Source organism: Lepisma saccharinum, chromosome 3 (assembly GCF_977018435.1).
Source record: "Lepisma saccharinum chromosome 3, izLepSacc3.1, whole genome shotgun sequence".
Lineage (NCBI taxonomy): Eukaryota > Metazoa > Arthropoda > Insecta > Zygentoma > Lepismatidae > Lepisma > Lepisma saccharinum.
The window spans coordinates 30,628,675-30,649,754 of record NC_139231.1 but is presented as its reverse complement, the minus strand read 5'-3'; the positions used below and the strand labels follow the sequence as shown (position 1 = coordinate 30,649,754).

Below are 21,080 nucleotides of genomic sequence, written 5' to 3'. Positions count from 1 at the left end.
AACTTCAATCAGCTCTCCTGAAGAGTTGGTGCAGATCGACATACAACATAGTATTCAGCTGGCAATATGTGCATTCCCATGTAACTTGATTTCTGTTGGAAAATGTGTATCTATGAAGCACCGTGTTTCATATGTGTTTTATGGTTATTCTATTTGCTATGCTTAGCAAGTCCGGTGGTGAGTTGCCATACACACTAAAAGCAAAAGTACACTTTTGCATTTCCCACATGAATTACACATTGACAGCGTAATGTGGTGCAGCAATAACATCTCGAAACGGCAGACAATACAGGTGCAGGCAAGAAGGTAATAACGGTGCACCTTGCAGCAAACAATGAACTAAAACAACAGAAGCATGCTAAAGAACATTGCAGCAAGTTCCAACGGGGATGGTGGCAATGCCAACCAAATTAATAGGCAGAAAATAAACAGCTTCATGGAAAAGTGAGTACTAAGTTCAGTTGTATTTATTTACTACCACGTCTCTCAGTTTCCAAAATATGAATAATTAGAGGCACATATTTTTGGTAAATAAAAAAGCAAAATTTCGGTACAAAAACGGAGCCAATTTCGGGTTCAAAAGCGGTAAATAAAATAAAATATCGGTGTTATAGCGGTGAAAAAATGGATGAAAAGTGGTATATAAAAAGACGTATTGGTTTTAAAATTGTGAATATAATCCTAAATTTGATTTAAAAACTACACTTATTCCACAGAATTAACATTTCACTTCTAATAGCACATTTATGTAGTTATCAGAGTTGTAAGTTTATTTCTGTGTAAAGGAGTCCATTTTTGCTTCTCCAATATTAACAGCAGAATTAATTAATTTTCCGGGAATTGCATAACTCTCAGGATAATTCAGACCTCAGAAGGTGTCGCGTCGGTGAATAAACCCTGAATTTCGTGTTTAAGAGTTAATTTCGCTTTTTGCAGTTCATTTCGCATTATTTCGTGACAAAATATGGTCACAAAATGCATCTCTCACCTTTCAAAAACATGAAAAATTAACACTACAATGTGTTTTTTCAAATTTCGTTTTTTCGTTAAAAACGAAACATGCATGCCCCTATGAATAATTAATCTACTTGAGATTCAGCAAATAACTTTGTCACGTGATACATTCCGTTTATGCAGTCATAAATTATGGTGTATACTGGAACATGTTCAGGTTGCATGTTGATTAAAATGGGTTCTACTTAGCTGCTTCTAGCATGAATTCCAGAAGCAAGTGATGAAATAGAACATGATCTATGGCCATTTGCACCAACATTGTACAAACTCGCGAGTTTGAAAATCCACGGGTCAGAGTAACCCTCGAGTTAGGATCATTTTCCATTGAGCCAATGTAAAAGGTATTCCAGGCCGCGCAAGTCATGAAACCTGGCATTACTCTACGATAGCAGCTAGCCTCAAAGCAAGTGTCTAAACGTCATAGAAAGCAAGTGATTGGTTAACTTGTTTTGAGAAGGCGTGATTCCGCTCGTGGTGTGGCTGCATGACAGAAAAAATGAGAATGTGGAGGTAAAGGGACTTTGGTATCTTCGTAAACAGTGACAATGGAATGCCACAAGAAAATTTCAAGCACGTGATAAAGATGGGGGAAAATATTTACGTGAATAAAAGATTTTTGTTGCAGCTTACGATCATAGTAAGTAGTTTTATAGTGATGTTTGCAGTAGATTTCGATGTACACATACATGTACCTTCACAGTATTCACGATCATTTATGCCTAGGACTATCTCCAGCGACTGGGTGTATGTTTATGTTTGTATTGCACGTTCAATTTTACAAACTCTGTACTGCACAATGTGTACAGTAAACATCTGCCAAAGTATATATTTAATAACATACTATATATTTCTCGCTTTTTATATATGTAGTTTGAGTATATTACTTCCTATTTTTCATTTATTTAGTTTTGAAATTCTGAAGTGATACATTGCCGGTTGTGGGTGGCAGACATTACTCTGCTGCATGAGGGTTAACTCCACTATTACTCACCGATCTCGGAGGCTAAGTTGACCCTCCTTTTACTCCCAGCTTACCCTGTGTTTCTGTTGATGCAAATCAGCCGAAAAGTGGGTTAACTCTGAGTTGACTCTTGCTCGCGAGTAAATTGACATTGGTGCAAACGGGCACTAGTTTGCCAAACCCAGCAAGTCAGAAGGCAAGAATTTCGAACCTAGCAATTTGTCCAGTGGCCCAAAACCATGAGGAATACAGCAGGGTGTCTACCAAAAGAACAAATCCAAAATTTTTATTCAATAACTAAACCCTACTACAAGGTCGGATAATTTGAAAACTGAAGCTGTACTTTAAGATGATTTAGATTTGCTTTAATTATTTACATGCAAAAATTAATGCTTCAGACTTCATCCTGCATGGGAAATGGCCACATTACTCTATTTAATATTTTTACAAAACTTCAATGTAATTCTTAAGATACAAAATGAACAAATTTTAACCACAACTCAATACTATTTAGATTTCCAAATATTCAATTTTATCAAATCCCAGTGCAGGTATAAAACAATGTAAATTCAATATACTTTAAAGAAAATAGCAAAAATTCCTGACCACAAGCATAATTTCTTAGACTTTTTCTTGACTGGTAGACACCCTGTACAGGCTTAAATTTTCAAGTAAATCTAGTCTCTTAAAAATGTATTCTAAGAAAAAGAAATGAAACCATGCTTACATCTTGTGCCATCATGTGTTTATGACTTATGATAAATTATATATTCAGAATAAAACAAATCGTGAAGTTAAAAAAAAAAAAAAACTGGCTTGGTGGCTGATCTTATCACTGAAGATCCTAGGCTTTAAACCTGGACCGGGCATTCTTCGAGTGTCCTTTCATCAATTTTATATACTCATCCTCATCATCGCAACTAGCCAAAAGCGGCAGAAAAAGGAATGTAAAAACACAATACAATTGAAGACAAAAAAAAAATGGCAATAGTGCAAAAGGGAACCTTGAATTAACATGAGCAAATAGTTTCAGTATTTTCTTTAAGAAAATATGATTTAAACTAACATGCAGAATAGTTACATCCAGTATCGTAATTGTTACCAGAAAAATTACAGATTCATTACTATAATTGGTACAGGAAACTGAAATAGGACCCTCAAAATATTACAACAAAACAAATAAAAGGAGACGAAACAAAACCACACACATACAGAAACAAATTAGTGTCCTTGTTTTTACTGATGTGGACTGTTTGATACAACTGTTGTAAAAATGAAATATGTGTCAGAAATACCAATAAAACAACTTACATGTAAATATATTATCATAAATAGGCAGGAAAAATTTGGTTGCTTATTTGAATTTTATACTACTCTCTAATCTTAAAGTGTAGCATACCTCCAACGTAGGTTTTGAAGTCAAAACATGGTCCGCTATCACAATGCACACTCCAAAAATAATTCCAATCCCTGCCCCAAGCCATGGAATTTGATCATCAGCTGGACATAAAAGAGAATGAATATTTCAATAAAAAAATATAAATTGATGTAAAGTATGGTTAAACAATTTTCCAATGGAGCTCGTTCTACAATAGTTTGAACAGTACTGATGCTGACAAGCAAATTCCTTTCAGTAGTGATTATGTTTGGGATCCTGGGTTAGCACTCTCGTCTTTGGTGAGAGAGGTGCGAAGTTTGATTTCCAGTGGGAACCTCAAACACTTTGGTGTTTAGACCCAACATCGTGAGCACTCTAAAAGTAATAGTAGTAGGGAGCTCTAATCATGATGGTTAGATAACGGAGTGGTGGGACTCAATGCACTGACCATGCACCTAAAAGTAACTAAACTCCATGCCACAACTCTAAGGGCCAAGGCTTGCCAGAGTGTATTTTTTCATTGGACGATGCATGATCAGTGCATCGAGTCCCACTGCCGCTGTTTTCTGGCTTTTCAGACTGCTACTTCTTCAAGCAGATCTCCAATTGTCATGATGCTGGGTCAACACCAAAAGCGAGAACATTAACCATTCAGCTATGTGGGAGTCCACTGAACATGCATCACCCAACGAAGAGCTGCTTGAGAGGGTTGGTGAGCCACAGACCTCAGTTTTTAATCTAGCATCTGTACTAAACTCTGCATTTATCAGTCTGACCAGAGAATACGAGGTCTGGCTAAAAAAATAATGAGACTGGCAACCCCGTCAGAAGTACACGTGTAGCAGTGGGGAGCGCATGCACAGCAAATAAACCTTGAAGCTTCAAGAAGTTGACAACAGAACCCCAGGTCGCTGTCATTCGTACTTAGTCTGTGAGCAGTACTTCAAGGTAGAGGTCCGCAATCGTGTTGCCTTAAAATTGCAAAAATGAAATTCGAGCAGTGCATTAGCCTCAAACTTCTGGTGAAATTGAAGAAATCACCAAGTGAATGTGTGTAACTGTTCCAGGAGGCATATGGTAATAATACAATGTCACATGCATGTGTGTTTGAATGGCACAAACGCTTCACTGTGGGATGCAAGGATGTTGAAGACAACAAAAGGCCAGGTCGCCCTGTCATGGAAAAAACAGAAGAAAATGTAGGAAAAATCATTAAGATTGTTCGGAATGATTGCTGGGTCAGCATTCGAATGATAGCAGACATGGTGGGCATTGATAAAGAGTTTGTGAACACTCACTCTGTGAATTCTTCAATTTCACCAGGAATTTGAGGCAAATGCACTGCTCGAACTCCATATTTTCCATTTTATGGCAACACAATAGTGGACCTCCACCTTCAAACATTGCTCACAGACTACGAGTGACTGCAAACCGGGGATTTGTCGTCAGCTTCTTGAAGCTTCAAGGTTTATTTGCTGCGCATGCGCTCCCCACTGCTGTACATATACTTCCAACAGGGTTGCCAGTCTTATTATTTTCTTGCCAGACCTTGTATAAACAATGAAACTGAATTCATATATTCTCCTTCATGATAATAATAAATGCTATTTCTAAATAACTTTATTTTCCCACATTATTTTGGTATTAAAATAAAACTATCACACTTCACAGAACAGGGACACATCAATCACCAAATTGGAGCATGCACTTTCTGATGTTAATATTAGCACGTGTCTAAGTGCTACATTTACAAGCACATACTTTTTCTTTTCAGTTAATTGCAAACTAAAGTAATAATACATAATGAGGAAAAACAACTAGAAGGTCTAGAAATGTTGCTATGGTGTAGAATGGAGCATGTGAAATAGATAAACAAAGAAAGAAATAGAACTGTGTTGGAAAGAGTTGGTGAAAGAAGAGCAATGTGAGCTTTCTTCCATATGGAGGAAAATTCTCCTAGGCAGATAGTTTGTTTCAATTTTCGTTTTTAAGTTCACTTTATGCATAGATAGGCTAATCTGGACTGGACCTATAGTTTACAGTGAGATCCAAACCACTGTGCAATGTGCCTCCACTGGGTATTGAACACAGGACCTATTGGTTAAGAGGAGACATTACCACTATGCCACAAACGAGGCCCTGCCTCTGCAGGCAGAGAGGTTAATGATGTGGAGGCAGAATATAAGGGAGTAAGAATTTCAACATTTTAACAGTCAGCTCCAGATAAATTTGAGTGCATTTTATAAACTGCTTGGTAAATGTCAAATTCTGTTATTTCTATATTTGTGCTGGTGCTCTCAAATTTGTCATGCAGTAATTATGCTTTAATGACACAAGCACTACCCTATGATTTCCACCTTCCTGCCAATGAGTCCATTTTAAGCTGGAATTTTAAAATTGCACAAGGTTTTAAATAAAAAAAATTATATCATGGTAACTACAAATGCTATAGCTACAATTTATATTTTTTTTTCAGTACAGTCCAGGCTAGGTTCTAAATAAAATGCATATCCTTTGATATATTTGCAATTTTCCAGGGCCTTGTAGCAAAAGAATCGCCTCATACAAAAAGTAGAAGATGAAAGTAAAATATATATATATATATTGATGTGCTCACTGGTTTCAAGAGCATATAGTATGGGGATCAGCTAGTGACCACATCATGGTGGCACCTCGGATTCCCTGCACCTCCACCATTAAGCGTTCACTAGCTGATCCCCGTAGTTTATGCTCTTGAAACCATGTCTCTTTCCATATTTTTCTTCTTCTTCTGTCTCTCCCTCTTTCTTTCTTTTGTCCCCTTCTCTCCTGTCTGAGAATCAATAAGCTTTTCAGTAGATGCACCAAAATACAACATTTTTCTGAAAATTACCTCATTGGGGGGGGGGGGGGGCCCTCAGTAGAAAGATATATATATATATATATATTACAAAATTTTAACTTCATTGGGCCTCCACATAGGAAACACCAAGAAGTGAGGATTCACAATATTATATGCGTAATCCCTGTTATGCGTTTTTCTCATGGCAAGAAGTGTGCACTTGCTGTTGATACTTTGAGGAAAAAAATCTAATGTAAAAGTTGCGCACGTTCTTGGTGGGGAACTATGTATGCTAGAGTTACATATTATGCCTCATTTTCTTCAGTACAAACTAGACTATAAGCCTGTGGTCGAAAAATCGAATTTTCATTTAACAAGTAGAAGACAAAAGTAATATATACATATATATTTTTTTACAAGATTTGAATTTCGTCGGGGCCTCCATGTAGGCAACGCCAGGAAGTGAGTTTCAAAATGGTAACTGCCTGTCTGTTCCATTTTGTGGCAATAATTGTGCACTTGCTGCTGACATTTTCATAGAAAAATATAATTTCTAATGTAAAAGCTGTGATCTTTACGGCAGGAATTTGCCTCACATCCCCTCAAATATGCCCAGAATCATATTAAATATTACTAATAGTATGCCTAAAGGCTTGTGTAGCACTCAAAACATGTACCTCCAAGCATTACCTGAGTTACAGTATGTTCTAAAAGTGAAACATATGTCACACTTCGGCATTTAATGGTTAAATGGAAAGGTAAAGCTTACCTCCTGCATATTGCAATGTGCTGTGAAGCAATACGGAGGAAGGTGCCCCACACATTCACGATCAAAGCCATTGCAGAGATGAACAGCACAATGCTCCAACCACCTTTACATCTCCCATCTTCACCTCTGTAGCTGCCATATGCAGGGATATTGTTGGGAAGGTTCCCAACTGAGATCAGATCTCTAGAAAATTGAATCTGAATCCCTCAAGTGATAGTCACATGTCCTACTGACTGGATTCCAACAATTCTTGCATTTAAATGAGTAGTTAATCAAAAGAGAACTTCGATTATCACTATCAGCAAAAATATTATATTGATGTATTTTAATTATAACACAATCACACTGGCTCTTTGTACTAGAATCTAAATAGACACATGATTCTACGTGGTACAAGGTAATATTAGGCTCAATCATGGGAGACACTTGGTAACTTCATCAGACCTTGTTGTGGTATCGCCGATTGTCAACTACCACAAAGGTAAAACAATGGAAACAAAAAGTCAAGTGAAAATCTAAAGAACGTGCATGGTATGCCACAGATCAAGGTTGGAGTCCTCGCCAAGCTTTCATTCGTCACTAAATAGTACATCTGCTGGTTGTATCAAGGTACATTACCTTTCCTATCCTTCTGCCTTTCTTGATTTGCTCTTCCCATGGCTTCTATTATACAAGGATCGTCTGGTTGGTACCGAAGAGCAAGCTTGTAAGACTGGATAGCATCAACAAAATGAAAGGTAGCATATTCTACTTCAGCCTTTCTGAAGTATCCCTGAAACAGGAAATGAGTGAAATAATATAAAAATCTATGTAAAATTACAATGTTGGAATTACTTCTTCCTTAGGTTAATAACTAAACTTGTGTACAACAATTGAGATGTGCTACGTAAAGGTTATAATTCCAGAACGGATTTTTAGGTGATAAAAAAAAGGGATTTAGGACTATATAAACTCAATTTTAGGACTTTTACATGCTTATAATAAATTAATAGGCATAATTATTAACTAATATTAATTTCATGAAATAGCAGGTTCTAGATGCAACTTGTGTACAAAAGTTACTATTTTTGGTACAATACTATTCTTTGATTATAAAAATGTAAAATTTGTCTAATGTTAAAACCATATTATATTTTGAGGCACTGCAGTACCATATGCTTTTCAATGTTTTCCGTGGTGAAGTTCTTCCAGTTGTTTGTGAGTGGGTGCTTGTACAGTCACGGACACTTCTGGATTGTAGCAATCCCATTAATTTTCAATGTGATCATTACAACCCAGAAGTGTTCATGTAGAACCTTCTCTACATGCAACAGGAAGTTATTGGTGCAAACTTCATAAATGCAACTGCTGCTGATACCTAAGGCAGGTTTGGTTCTCCCCGAGGCGAACGTTGTCGCCTTGTAACGAAGAGGCCGTAGGTCCGATAACCGTTGAAGGTACATAGTGGTTCAGATCACAGTTTAAACTGTAGGTCAAGTCCCAATTAATCTATCTGTGCATAAAGTGTGCTAAAAAAACTCAAACCGCAGGCAGGTTCGCAGTGGTCTTCTCTCCTTGATGAACAGCCTCTATACTAGGGCAGTTGTGGTTTCCAGCGCAAACCCTCCCCTTTCATCTCTTGTCTAGGGCAGTTGTGGTTTCCGGCGCAAACCCTCCCCTTTCATCTGTGTCAATGGGGAAAATAGGCGACATGATTTGTTACTTGCAGGGTTGCCATTCCTACTCGTCACAGCAGGCACTCGAAACAGTCAATCAGACGGAGGTATTCTTGGAATCTTCTCACACTCTCACACTGTTGGAGACCGTGAATAATGCCGGACCTGTTTTAACAAATGAATGATTTTGTAGCTAGGATTCCGTCCCAAAACAGCCTGCAATTTTGTTTGGTATGCTACAAGTACAGTACATTTAATTGCCTGGGAAGTACAGTGTTTAACAAGGGAGAAAGCCTCATCCAGTCAGTGTGCTCCAAATTTTTCCAATTTTGTGTTGCAAGCTGGAAGATGGCGGAAATTTGAACAGACATTGACACCCCTTGCCATTGTATTACTTTTTTGCCGCTCAAGGTATCAAGATTCAAAGGTCTTTAAGCTTTGTGGTGGAAATTAGGGGTCGTTCTTATTTTTAAAGTTAAGTGAATCGTTTAAAATGCATTTAAGACAAAATAGGTATTTTAGGCATTTATAGGAATGTATAGTTCATTTAGGCATTTTTAGGTGCTATAGAATTTCAGTAGAGCGATGCTGTGTACATGAAACACAACATTCTCTATATAGCATACGTCTAGGACGTAGCAAAAAAAAAAAGTATGAACCTAGAAATACATTCCCTAGTTATAATTGACTAGGTATCCTTTTGTTTCTAGTGGAATTTTATCATGGATGCTCCACTGTTATGTTAAAAGGTGCAGAGTACTGTGGTTAGAGTTTAAGACCATTTTATGCAGACAAGCTAATCCAGATTGGATGCACATTTTATTGTGGGATCCAAAACATTATATGCCTCCACTGATAATCAAACCTGGGACCCCTTGATTATAAGATGACAACTTTACCACTGATTCATCGGAAAGGCCATGGTGTGTATATATAAGCAGTGCAAACTTTTAAAATAGGTGCCAGTAATTATACATATAGGCACTTATAACGCACTATAAAATAAAAAATGGTAGTGAACATGAACATATTTGTTTTCTTAGTCAAACCTTATTCACTTGAGTCAACATCTGTGTCGAAGTGGTTAGCACAGCATGTTACGACTACAGGGGTTCTAGGTTCAACCCCTGGCCTGGGCATGGGCGTTCCTTCACAAATTTCATTGCATGACCAACCATTCTCATCTTCGTGGTTGGACAAAAATGACAGAAAAGTAAAGCAAAATATACCAAATCAATCAGTCAACTTATAGACTTGAAGCGAAAGGTGCAAGATCAGGAAGGCTAAAGTTGCTATTAAGGCAGGGATTATTAAAGAATGAATTATATAATTCTTAATTCTCCAGTGTTGTAATTAAGGTGGTGTTAAAATTGTATACACCAATGTACGGGTTGAACACTATATAAAAAAGGATTGCTGAACAAACATTGGAAAGCAATGGAGTACAACCTCCTTCTGCTTAGCGTGACAACACCGAATTAGTCTCAGACTAATCATCTGAATGATTTTATTCAACAAATGGGTTACCAATGATGACATTGTCAATCTACTGTTTGATATGTGTAGAAAATTTAACATTTTGTCCACAACACGTAAAATAACATATTAGAAAGTTTACTGACCCTACTATATTATTCATCAAGTCTTCATCCACAGTCATACTTGCAATTAATATAAATAGGCAAAATAAAAGCAATCCAAAATTTCTAAAATACAACAAAGTAAATTGCATGTACATGACGTGACTTTTTAACACTGACAATTTCAACCTTGAAAAGTATGAGATTTGCAAAACCTAGCTGGGCTGCTGAAAATATCTATTAATCAAAAACAATACCAATTTTTCAAAATACCACAACTCCAGTACTAGCAGTGAAATCCACACACACACACACACAAACAAAACTCAGTTTCAGAAGTTCAAATCCTGGCATTTCTATATATTTGTTGTTTAGTACCTTAGTATATTCAGTAGTGCCAGTATCTTGACATTTTTTTTACTATGAAACTAATACCAAAACCCTGTAAAACAGTAAACTTGAAAGAGCACTAACATTAATAATAACAAAAAAATACCTTTGCCCAATCAGGTTTTAACTTGATTGTTTGCTTTGCATCTTCAATAGCCAAATAAAACTGCTGCATCTTCAGAAAGGCCAAGGATCTATTACTATATAATGAAGAGTTATTTGCATCCACTTTGATGGCATGGGTGTAATGGAAAACTGCTTCTGCAAAGTTGCCATTTTTCACACAATTATTTCCTTTTTCCTTAAGATCTTGAACCTGTAAAGTAATAACATTTTATGAATCAAAGGTTCCTTTCAATGAATCAAAGGCTAACTTGCAATGAAAAATGATATCCAGGGAATGGACTTATATGTTAATACATATTTATGTATGAAGCTAAAATCAGTTTTTTATTATCATCATCATCTTTGTGTATCATGTCATGTAGACTCAAAAAATTCAGTTTTTATTTTCCATATTTGTACATATATTAGGTTTTGGCTCATATTTTATATATTTATTTTTACCTTGCGAATAAGTGAAAAAGTCCGAAGCAACGTGACTCATCTTGATTGGGCTCTTAATACACAGCGGTAAATACATACCTGAGAATTATTTGTCACAAGTTTCTACAGTGACATACATCCTCTCAATTTCTTTATTATTTTCCTCATTTTATGTCACTTTTATGCCTCTTTAGGCTAATCAGGATTATGAGAATGAATTGTGATTACAGAAAATGGATGAGTGGAAACTTACAAAGGAACACCCATGTCCAGCCCAGGATTTGAACCCGAAGCCATAAAATGAACCACTCTGCATGTTCTGCCACCAATGTTGCTGGCAAATTTGTACCCCATGGGGGCAAAATGGGAAAATCAGCATATAGCGACTGCAGCAAGTTTGAAATAGTATAGATCCACCAAGCTTTCTGAAATCTCGGAAAATATGCGAACTAACCGGCCTCCCCCACCCCCTTCTTTCACCCCCGGTGTTTGCTCTGGCGCTGGTCGGGCAAGGACATTCCCACTTCCGCTGACACAGTGTTGCTAATTTTAATCTCTTCCAAGAATTCGAGGAGTGTTGTTGATGTGCGCAGACGTGTTTTTGAGTAAGTGTAAAATGTCGAAGGTTGTGCACAGCAGTGAGCGAAATTTGCTACTACGAATCATCGAGAAGTGTGAAGAAGAGAAAAGAAACGGGTGGAATTATCCTCGCTATCAACCACTAAAGAGAGCAGTATATCTAACGGGACGGTTGGAGTCATTGCTTAAAAAACTGAAAAGAGAAAAAAGATTTACAAACCCCTAACCAGAAATTGTCAACTCTTGGTAAACGGAGACGTGCTTGACAGAATAAGATTGTCATTGACAACATGGATAAGTGTTTACTGCGAAGGAAAATCCATGAAATGTACGTAGTGAAAAGAGAAGTTCCTACAATATTTGAAACTTTTAGCTATTGCTAAGGAAGAAATTAATTATCGGGGGGGGGGGGGGGGAGAAACATTACGGAAAATTATGGAACAAATAGGCTTTAAATTTTAAAAATGTAGAAACTCTCGCTTAGCTCTGGTTGAACGAAGCAACATTGTGGTTTGGAGAGCAAGATATCTTTGTGCGATCAACAGATTCCGCAACGAAAGGAGGCCTGTTGTTTACATTGATGAAACTTGGATTCATCCTAATTACAAAGTAAAAAAATGTTGGCAGAGTGAACATGTGTCAGGTGTCTTCACAAACGACAGTCCGGGGCAGAGACTTATCATAAGTCACGCCGGGGGTTCCATGGGGTTTGTTCCAAACGCACTTAATATATTTCAGGCCAAAACAACTTCGGCGATTACCATAACGAAATGAATTCAGAGAACTTCGAGAAGTGGTTGGAACAGAAACTTATTCCGAATCTCCCACCTAGATCTGTCATTGTTATGGATAATGCCTCCTAACACTCAATTCAAACCAATAAAGCTCCGAACACAAAAAGTAAGAAACTAGAGATTAAAGAATAGCTATTAAAAAATAACATCACTTTCGATATCGAACAAACAAAGCCAGAATTGTTGCTGAAAGTAAAAAATAATCTTCCTGATCCGGTATATCGAGCTGATACAATTTTGAAAACCCACGGCCACCACATCCTTCGACTTCCACCATACCATTTCGACTTGAACCCGATCGAGTACATATGGAGCACCATAAAGCGTAGAGTTGCCTCACGAAACGTAAGTTCAAATTTGAGAGAAATAAGGGCTCTTACCGAAAGTGCAATTGACAGTGTCACAGTGCAGGAATGGGAATGTATGTGCCAACATGGCATACGTTTGGAAAAACAATATCAGAGGAATGATGGAATTCTTGAAGATGAAGTTCAAACGTTGATTATAAATCTGGAATCAGGTTCCGAAAGTAGCAATGTAAATAGCGACAGTGACAGCGACAGTTCGAATTCGGACCTCTCCGGCATAGACACCTTATAATCTGCCTCCAGGCCAACCGGAGGCAAGAACCCAAAAGTAAGTTGCTTTTTTTTAAAAAAAATATATAGTTTACATAATTTAAAATATTAATCTTATGTGTTTAAATTGTTGATATCCTTCTGCAAGACAGCTGGCATTTTTAACTTTTGTGTCTCCCTCCCTCCTCTCTCTTATGCTATGTTAATTGAATTACCACATCTAGAAACTAAACTTAATATTCAGCCTGCATATTTGTTTACTTACAAACCTTTCACGGCACACGCCCACTTCTAGATTTGGCAACCCAGGGGGGAAAACACGTATTTCTGCCAACCCTTTCCTTGCCTCAGAGTTCCTGGGCTCCCCTCCTAAACATTCGACACTAGCGCCACTTGTTTCTGGCCAGAGTTTCAAATAAGTTGGTGGATCTATACTGGACAGTGTATATTTTAGTATTTGCTCCACAAACATAATTAGTGTTTATTTTTAATTAAATTAATTTCACCTTACCTTGCATGAGAGCTGCTGGATTTTAAACTCTTATTCTTATATTCGACCGGTTTTTTAAGTTTAAGAATATTTCCATTCCAGTATAATGCATTTATCATAAAATCTCTAATCCATCTGAAGGCCAAAAATGGAAAGTTGTGCTTTTAAAATGTCGCAGTGTCTTTCTTGCATTAACCATCATACCTAGGGATGATCACTGGCCTGTGAATTCCAAGCAACTCCAGCAGGTGGTGATTCCAAGAAACTCTCGGAACTATGAATGCGTATCCCTTGAGAGTACATTACAGTAAACAAAAATAGTGACGAATGACGGTAGCCATCGCCCCCTGGAGGTAGGGGGTGAAGTCACAGCAGGGGCAGCTTTCCCTTTGCATGCCAGCTGTGTCGCGGCACTTTCACCACGTGATTAAATTTTTCCAGTCACTGATCTTTCCAAGAAATACCTACCTGCTTCCCTTCTTAACAATAAGCCCTCTACCCAAGTAGTCGATTGTTCATCTGGAATCTGGGGTGTAAGGGGTGACCTTCCACATAGTACACCCAAATGTCAACCTCACTTCCACGTTAGTACACCCTGGACTGAAGACTAACGAGGCTCTGGCGACTGGCCCCATGGCCAGTATAATTTTGTTTGTATTGTCCTGTTCTTTTGTCCTTATGTGTGCTGAGTGCCCCTTTACAGCCTCAGCTTTTAACGAAAGTCAGAACATTTTAAGATTTTTAATTATGCAACGTTCGAGTTGTTCTTTGTAATGATAAGGTGCTGGCCTCCGTATAATGTGAAGGGAGCAAAATAGCCTAAGTGCTGACGCTCCCACAATTTTAAAATCAAATTAAAAAAATCAAAATCAAAGTTCATCTGGACTCTGAATGAGACATGTTTGCTCATTCGACTGAAATTAGTGGTGCGATTACTTGGACTAATATTAGTCAAACAACTAATATTAGTTGACTAGTATTCATTAGTCGATATTTTTTCGATGGTTTTAATAATCGACTAATATTAGTCGACTAATGTCCATCGCTACTTTAAACCTTAAAGCAATTAAAGACAATATTTTTCGGATTAATTCATTTTGTTATTTACATGGAATAGAACCACTTTTTTGAAAGATCATCTGCCTTCACGAACTGAGGACATAAAAAATCTTAGGTAGTTTTAAGCCAGAGGTCAATCAGGAAGTGAGGACGGACCTAAGTACTGTGTGAGAGTGGCATTTGTCACTGCAGATTTTATTTAAAGCATATTTCCAAGGCCACCCTGAAAGTCCCCCCCCCCCTCCAGCCATAGATTGTGATGTTTGGTCTGTTGTTCATGGAATTACTCTAATGTGCTTCACGTTACTGGGTATATATTAGTTGATAATGAATTGATATCACCAGGGGATGAATTTATATGTAACAAAAATGTGCTAAATATGTAAATACATATTGTATTGTAAATACATATTTAGTTATTTTCACCAAAATATGGAATTAAAATTGTAAAAATTTGGCTTTTGAATAATATAAGACACTACATGAGCTACATTGTTTATAATATATGTAAGCCTATTGTAATTTGAGCCAAAGCTCTGTTATAGTTGAAAATAAATAAATAAATAAACACATAAAATACAGCCTCGATATTGTAACTAATACAGTGACTGACTTGAAGAGAAACCAGAAGTAAATCCTGTACATGCACCACAAAATCGTTGCTTCTGGCGCTGCTGTCGGGCATGCAACTAGTAGCGAGGGTGGAGTTAGCAATGGGCTGCTCGACTTGGGACTCTTTTCCAATGTTGACAAAATAACGTTTATAACAACCAGGATCTGATGCTTGAGCCCTCATTCTCTATTGTTGACAACAATTATAAATAAACAGGAATTTCAAGTGTTTTACAATAGCAAAAGCAAACAGTTTGGAGGTGCAAAATTGAAGAAAGAAAAAAAATATTGTTTGGATGATAGAAAATCTGTAATTAACACAATTGTATGGTATAAAAAGATCATTGAAGCCGGAACCTTTCGGTGCCAATCGTGAGTCCTCAACTCAACGTGTCGGCCACAGGAACGGCCCTCATGTGTTACACCATCACCTTGTAATCAAAGGGTCACAGCTTCTATTCTCTATGAGTCCATGTATTTATTATTCAGTAGTTTGTATCTTAGAACTGTAGATTCAGTCCCATTTAGCCTTCCTCAGCATAACTCGAAGTTGAGAAATTTTAAAATAATAAAAAATTATATATAGTTCGACTTATTAATCGTCAAAGAAGCCAAATTAAAAGTTCGACTAATATTAGTTGAAAAAGTAGTAGACTAATTAGTCGATATTTTGTTTCGACTAATGACTAATTAGCCGATGGTGCCCATCACTAGTTTAAAGTAGGGCTGAGCCGATACCGGGGGTATCGGTATCAGGAACTATCAGTTTATATTGCACAGATACTAACCGATACCGTTGCTTTTGTCGCTAGAGGCATGACCAAAACCAATCGTCTTTTTCCATTTCAAAGTTTCGTTCACCTTTTCCAACTTACCTTTGGTTGAAAAATAGTTGTGCATTTGTTAAATGAACCTGGACTCTCAAGTTTCCAGGAACAGCAAGTGCATGACGCAAAGATCTGTACGCAGATAAAACTCGCGGTCAAGTATCTTGCAAATCAAGCGTAATGTAAAATTATCTCCATGGGAGTTTGCTGCTTCTGTTTAGATCTCTTCAAAGTCTACCAGGCTTTGTTCGTACAAATGCGGTTTTATACCCAATGAGGTTACATAGCATTTTCCTGTAAATTCAAATAACTGGGCTAATCCCCTGTTTCCTTTCCAACTTTAGACTTTTCCGACTGGGTTTCAGCAGGCGTGTTTCGGAAAAAGGAATGCGGCAAGGGAATAATTTTCTTTGAACGACAGATCACGGCAATTAGTTTCTGGAAAGTGTACTGATGGGTTTAGATTTCCTGCCATGCCAAGCAATAGAACAATGCATTTAATTTTTCTTAGAATTATTTGCCGAAAGTATATCAAAAGCAAAGTCACTTTGGAATATCACTGTACTGAAGTCAATCACCTGATATAGAAGCAAGAGACTGGTAAGTTTTCATTATCCACTTACATTTCGTTTCTCTCTTTGTTAAAGGACAAAAAAGAGACTGGATTGGTTTAACATTACAGCTTTACTGTTAGTTTTAGACATAATGTCCGGGGCTGGTAAATTGCCTATTATTCTTGTGTTCACGGATGATTTAATGTTAGATTGAATGGTATGACATTTCGTGCGCCACCCTGTATATTTCACTAACAAAAATTAGTATCATCTATGAGGCCAGTCAACAAGGGATGATTTTGGTGTCCAATAAGGAAAAAAATCAGGGAAAGCTGTAACATATTTTAATATCTTCCTAAAAGGGTTCTTAATGACATATTAATTTTGCACCCCTGTACCACCCTGGATTTGGCCGCCATCTTTGAAAAATGGCGCCCAAAACCAGTTTTTTGCAAATATCTCGCTTGGAAAGCACTTTACAGCAAAAAACGTTATGACAAAAAATAATCCACATAAAATTCTCTACAAAAACGGTCCTATGCATTTTCTTCTAGGAAGCACCGTTAGGACGTTAGAGGAGCGAGAACATGTCGCTTCTTTTTTTCCTGTTCTATTTTGCAAGAGCGAAAGACAAGGAGACATTTTTGCAAGGTAACTTGAAGGCTTATTCCTTATTAAAATAACTATTCTAAATGTACGAGCCGCGGTAGCTCAGTCCTGTCGACATCCGTGGCAGAATGGCAGAGCATGCTGCAATGCCAAGGATCTCGGGTTTGATACCTGGCTCGATGTTCGTGTATGTTCGTAATGAGAAAAACTGAGAATAGGTATTAGTAAAAAGTGATATGTGTGAAAGTTGAGAAAATTGTGAATGACTGGGAATACTATATAATATTTTGAAATTTTACCAATTGTACACTAGAGAGTACCTATCCAACCACCAAACGCCTGAAATTCCTTTATTTTCTTCTTTTCACATTGGTACTTACGTATTCTGCATTCCTAACGATTTTTCAAGGTGGCATTTCATTTTTTTCACGCAAATAATCTCAACTTTCGACATATCGAGTAATTCTTGTTTGTTCGTTTGCGCTTGCGTTACACACAATATGGCAGAGAAATCTTGACTAGCTTTGTCGATGATCTGTGGTTATGCAGTGTTGCAACCTCCTTCATCGAAAAATACCTACTTTCATGTTACTGATGTTGTATTTTTTCCAGGTTCGAAAACCCCACGAACCATGCACAGATAGCCCCACGAACCATGCACAGATAGCCTCACGAACCACTCACGAATAGCCTCACGAACCATTCACGAATAGCCCCACCAACCATTCACTGATAGCCCCATGAACCATTTCCGGTAAGGTTAGGTTAGGTAGGAGCACGTACAGGTTACAATAGTTAAAAATTGGTTTCCAAAAAATATGCATAGCCCCACACTCCATTCTCGCATAGCCACATGAACCATTGAGACACAGCCTCACGAACCATTAACACATAGTCCCATAAAAAGCATTTGCGAAAAAGTACCTTCTTCAGTAACAAAAACCAGTGTTTGGAAACACTGACCGGGATTACGTCATCACACACAGGCTACATCCACCTGGAAGTAAATGGATGCAAGAGCTTTCGTGCATCGGTCACACATTTATATCGAAAAATAGATGATTTTCCGGCAAAATTCAATGAACGATGCGAGAAACACTTCCCCGAACTTCGACAATTATAAATAAACTGCATTCGGTAAGTAATTTCTCCTGCAAAATTGAAGAAATACGTTTTGCGGATACGAAAATTTTACCTGTACAATTTTTACGTGATCCCCCCCCAAAAAAATCTTAACTCCAGATACGTTACCATGAGGACTGCATATTTAGGGAGTACAAGTAGGAAAGGAATTGGAGACATTCTCTATATTGTGCATTCATACCCAGACTTTGGTCTGGAATCGGGTTGATACACCATCAAGTACGCACTTGCCTATAACGGGTGCTTAAAATAAACCTACGATAAAAATGACATACTTATTAAGGAGTAATGATTCATCACAAATTTATTAACTAAGACTTACACCGGCATTGAAATGCAGGAAACAGAACTAGGTTTAGAGAAAAAAAATGTGTTCACTTACCGCTTCTGGGCCCTTCATGTTTGATTTTGTAATTATGCATAACAAATAGCAAATAAGATGATCACTTCATTATTATCTTACTTTTGTCCTGTCATAATAATTACTGTCTGGAAGGCTCACCAAAGTTGCAGCATACTGTTTGCTTGTTTAGGTTTGGAAAGTAGTAGTGATAATTCTCTATCTGTAATTTCAACGTTACGAAAAAAAAAATGGGGGGGTCTCCGTTATCGCACAACACTGTAGCAACCTTACGTTCTGAAGTCGCTGGGAAAAGCTTTATTGCTAGGCTAAATGCCCAAGTTGTTAGGTTTAGACCTCTTAGCATAAATAATAAATTTTCATTGTATTTATGTTAATAGAACTAAACTTAATAGACCTAACCTAACAACATACACATTCTTAAACTGACGTCAGAACACAATGTTACTCAAGTGTTGTGCGATAAAAAAAAAACTAGCCCGAGTCTGCTGTCCTGCCCAGTGGCGGATCGTGGTCTGACTTTATGGGTGTATATTTTAGGGTCTGTCCGAAAGGTACGAAGTACGTACTTGAAGCATGGTTTTGGCGGAAGTGACGTCACCTACTACAGTTCGATAGCGCCAAGTACGTACAGGAGTTAGAGGTCTGCACGGGCCTAAATTGTAAGGCCCGAGCCCGGCCCGGCCCGAGGAAAAGAAACCCGAACCCGACCCGAGTCCGGTAATAAGTAAACATGAGCCCGGCCCGAGCCCGAAAACATAATTAAAATTACTTTCCAATTCAGCATTTCAAAAAAAAAATGGGCACTGTTGTACTTCGTTAACTAGCTGTTATAAAAAAATGTATTCTCATTCTCGAAGTAAACCATAATTTCAATAATTAAAAATTATTTTTCGATGACAATATTCGCTAACAAAATAGCCACGAGGCCCGGGCCCGACCCGAGCCCGAGAAGTTCTGGTTATTTATGGCCCGAGTCCGGCCCGCGGGCCGGGACGGGCCTAGGCCCGAGGGCCTGGCCCGAGCCCGTGCAGACCTCTAACAGGAGTACGCAAGTGCATATCTATCTCGTAGTCCAGATGGAAGCTGACTCCGTCACGTGATTTCCGCACTCGTTGTTCGTTTGTTTAAAATCGCGGAGGTAGAAGGTCAGCAACACAGGTTAAATATACGTTATGGGTCAGCAAGTTGTTGGTTAAAGTGCTTCTAATGTGTGGAAGTGTATGTGTACGAACATTTGAAAATGCAACGTGATTTCTATGGTGAAAAACAAGTGTTTATAACGTGGGGAAAACAACGAGTACTCAGCTTTATCTACTGATCTACTCGTTCCCCCTTTTTTTTCCGTCCATAATGATGCTAAATGTATTGGTGGTAACCCAAGTTACACCTTTTACTGAAAAATAAGGCTATAGGAGAGTTTTATTTCATAAATATTATTTTTTACAAATTTGAAATAATGCGGCGAATTTTTTGTCGACCACGAAAAGAGCGATGCTATTGGGTATAGATAATTCAACATTCGATAACCTGACATCAACATAGAAATGCCGATCTACAATATTATTGTCGATTTGCAAAATATTTAGTAAAAACTTTTCCCCTTGCTTCACTAATAAATGTGAACAAGAATAATTACATTTGCATACATGAAACAAGCAGGATCGGGTGCCAAACCGGGGTATTCTCCTCGATTAGAACCAAACTTTAGCAAACATGAAATAATTATTCTTGGAGACATCAATTTTAACATTCGAAACAGTACCCCTAAGCACATACATCTTCTAAATATGGTAACACTTTACTATACCTGAGACAGATTTCTTCAAATTTACAGGAGAAAGTACTGACGCAAATCATTTTCTGTAGCGTTGTTGATGTTCGGGAATGTAATTTTGATTCATTTTAATGCGAATGCATGTGGTTTTGTACGAAAATCTATTTCCGACGCGCTATTGCTGCTGCCGCCATTTGCTTCCTGCATGAGAGCACAATACGCTCTCGTATTGTCCGTATATGCTAAATTGAACGAAAGGAGTGCTAATGGAACCAAACCTAACAGGCCTAACCTAACCTAGTAGGCATACCTCGTCCCCGTGATGGTTTGTGGGGCTATCGTGATTTTTTTGGGCTAACGTCAATGGGTTTTCTGGCTCAAGGAACGACCAACGGTAAGCTATCGCCATGTTGTGTGTGGAAATAAACAAGAACAGTAAGTACTCGTAAATGTAAGAAATATACATTACTTTCCTAACAATTCAATTATTTCACCTAAATAAGTGTTCCGGAATGCAGAATAGTACGTTAGCAATGTAAAAAAGTGCGAAAGAAATGATTCCAAGGTGTCTCAGGTATAGTAA

At 37.8% G+C, this 21,080-nt stretch overlaps 1 protein-coding gene across 1 annotated transcript in view; it reads right to left on the bottom strand.

The window, feature by feature from the left end:
• Positions 1–18,912, bottom strand: part of LOC145985733 (stress-induced-phosphoprotein 1-like) — a 33,397-nt gene extending 14,485 nt beyond the window's left edge. Inside the window, exons 1-4 of the mRNA XM_083119790.1 lie at positions 18,742–18,912; positions 10,675–10,884; positions 7,562–7,715; positions 3,375–3,475 (exon numbers count right to left, since the gene is read on the bottom strand). Coding sequence (XP_082975916.1) covers positions 3,375–3,475; positions 7,562–7,715; positions 10,675–10,884; positions 18,742–18,759 — 483 coding nt within the window. The 5' untranslated portion in view covers positions 18,760–18,912. The remainder of the gene's footprint in view (positions 1–3,374; positions 3,476–7,561; positions 7,716–10,674; positions 10,885–18,741) is intronic.
• Between the last annotated feature and the right edge of the window lie 2,168 nt (positions 18,913–21,080).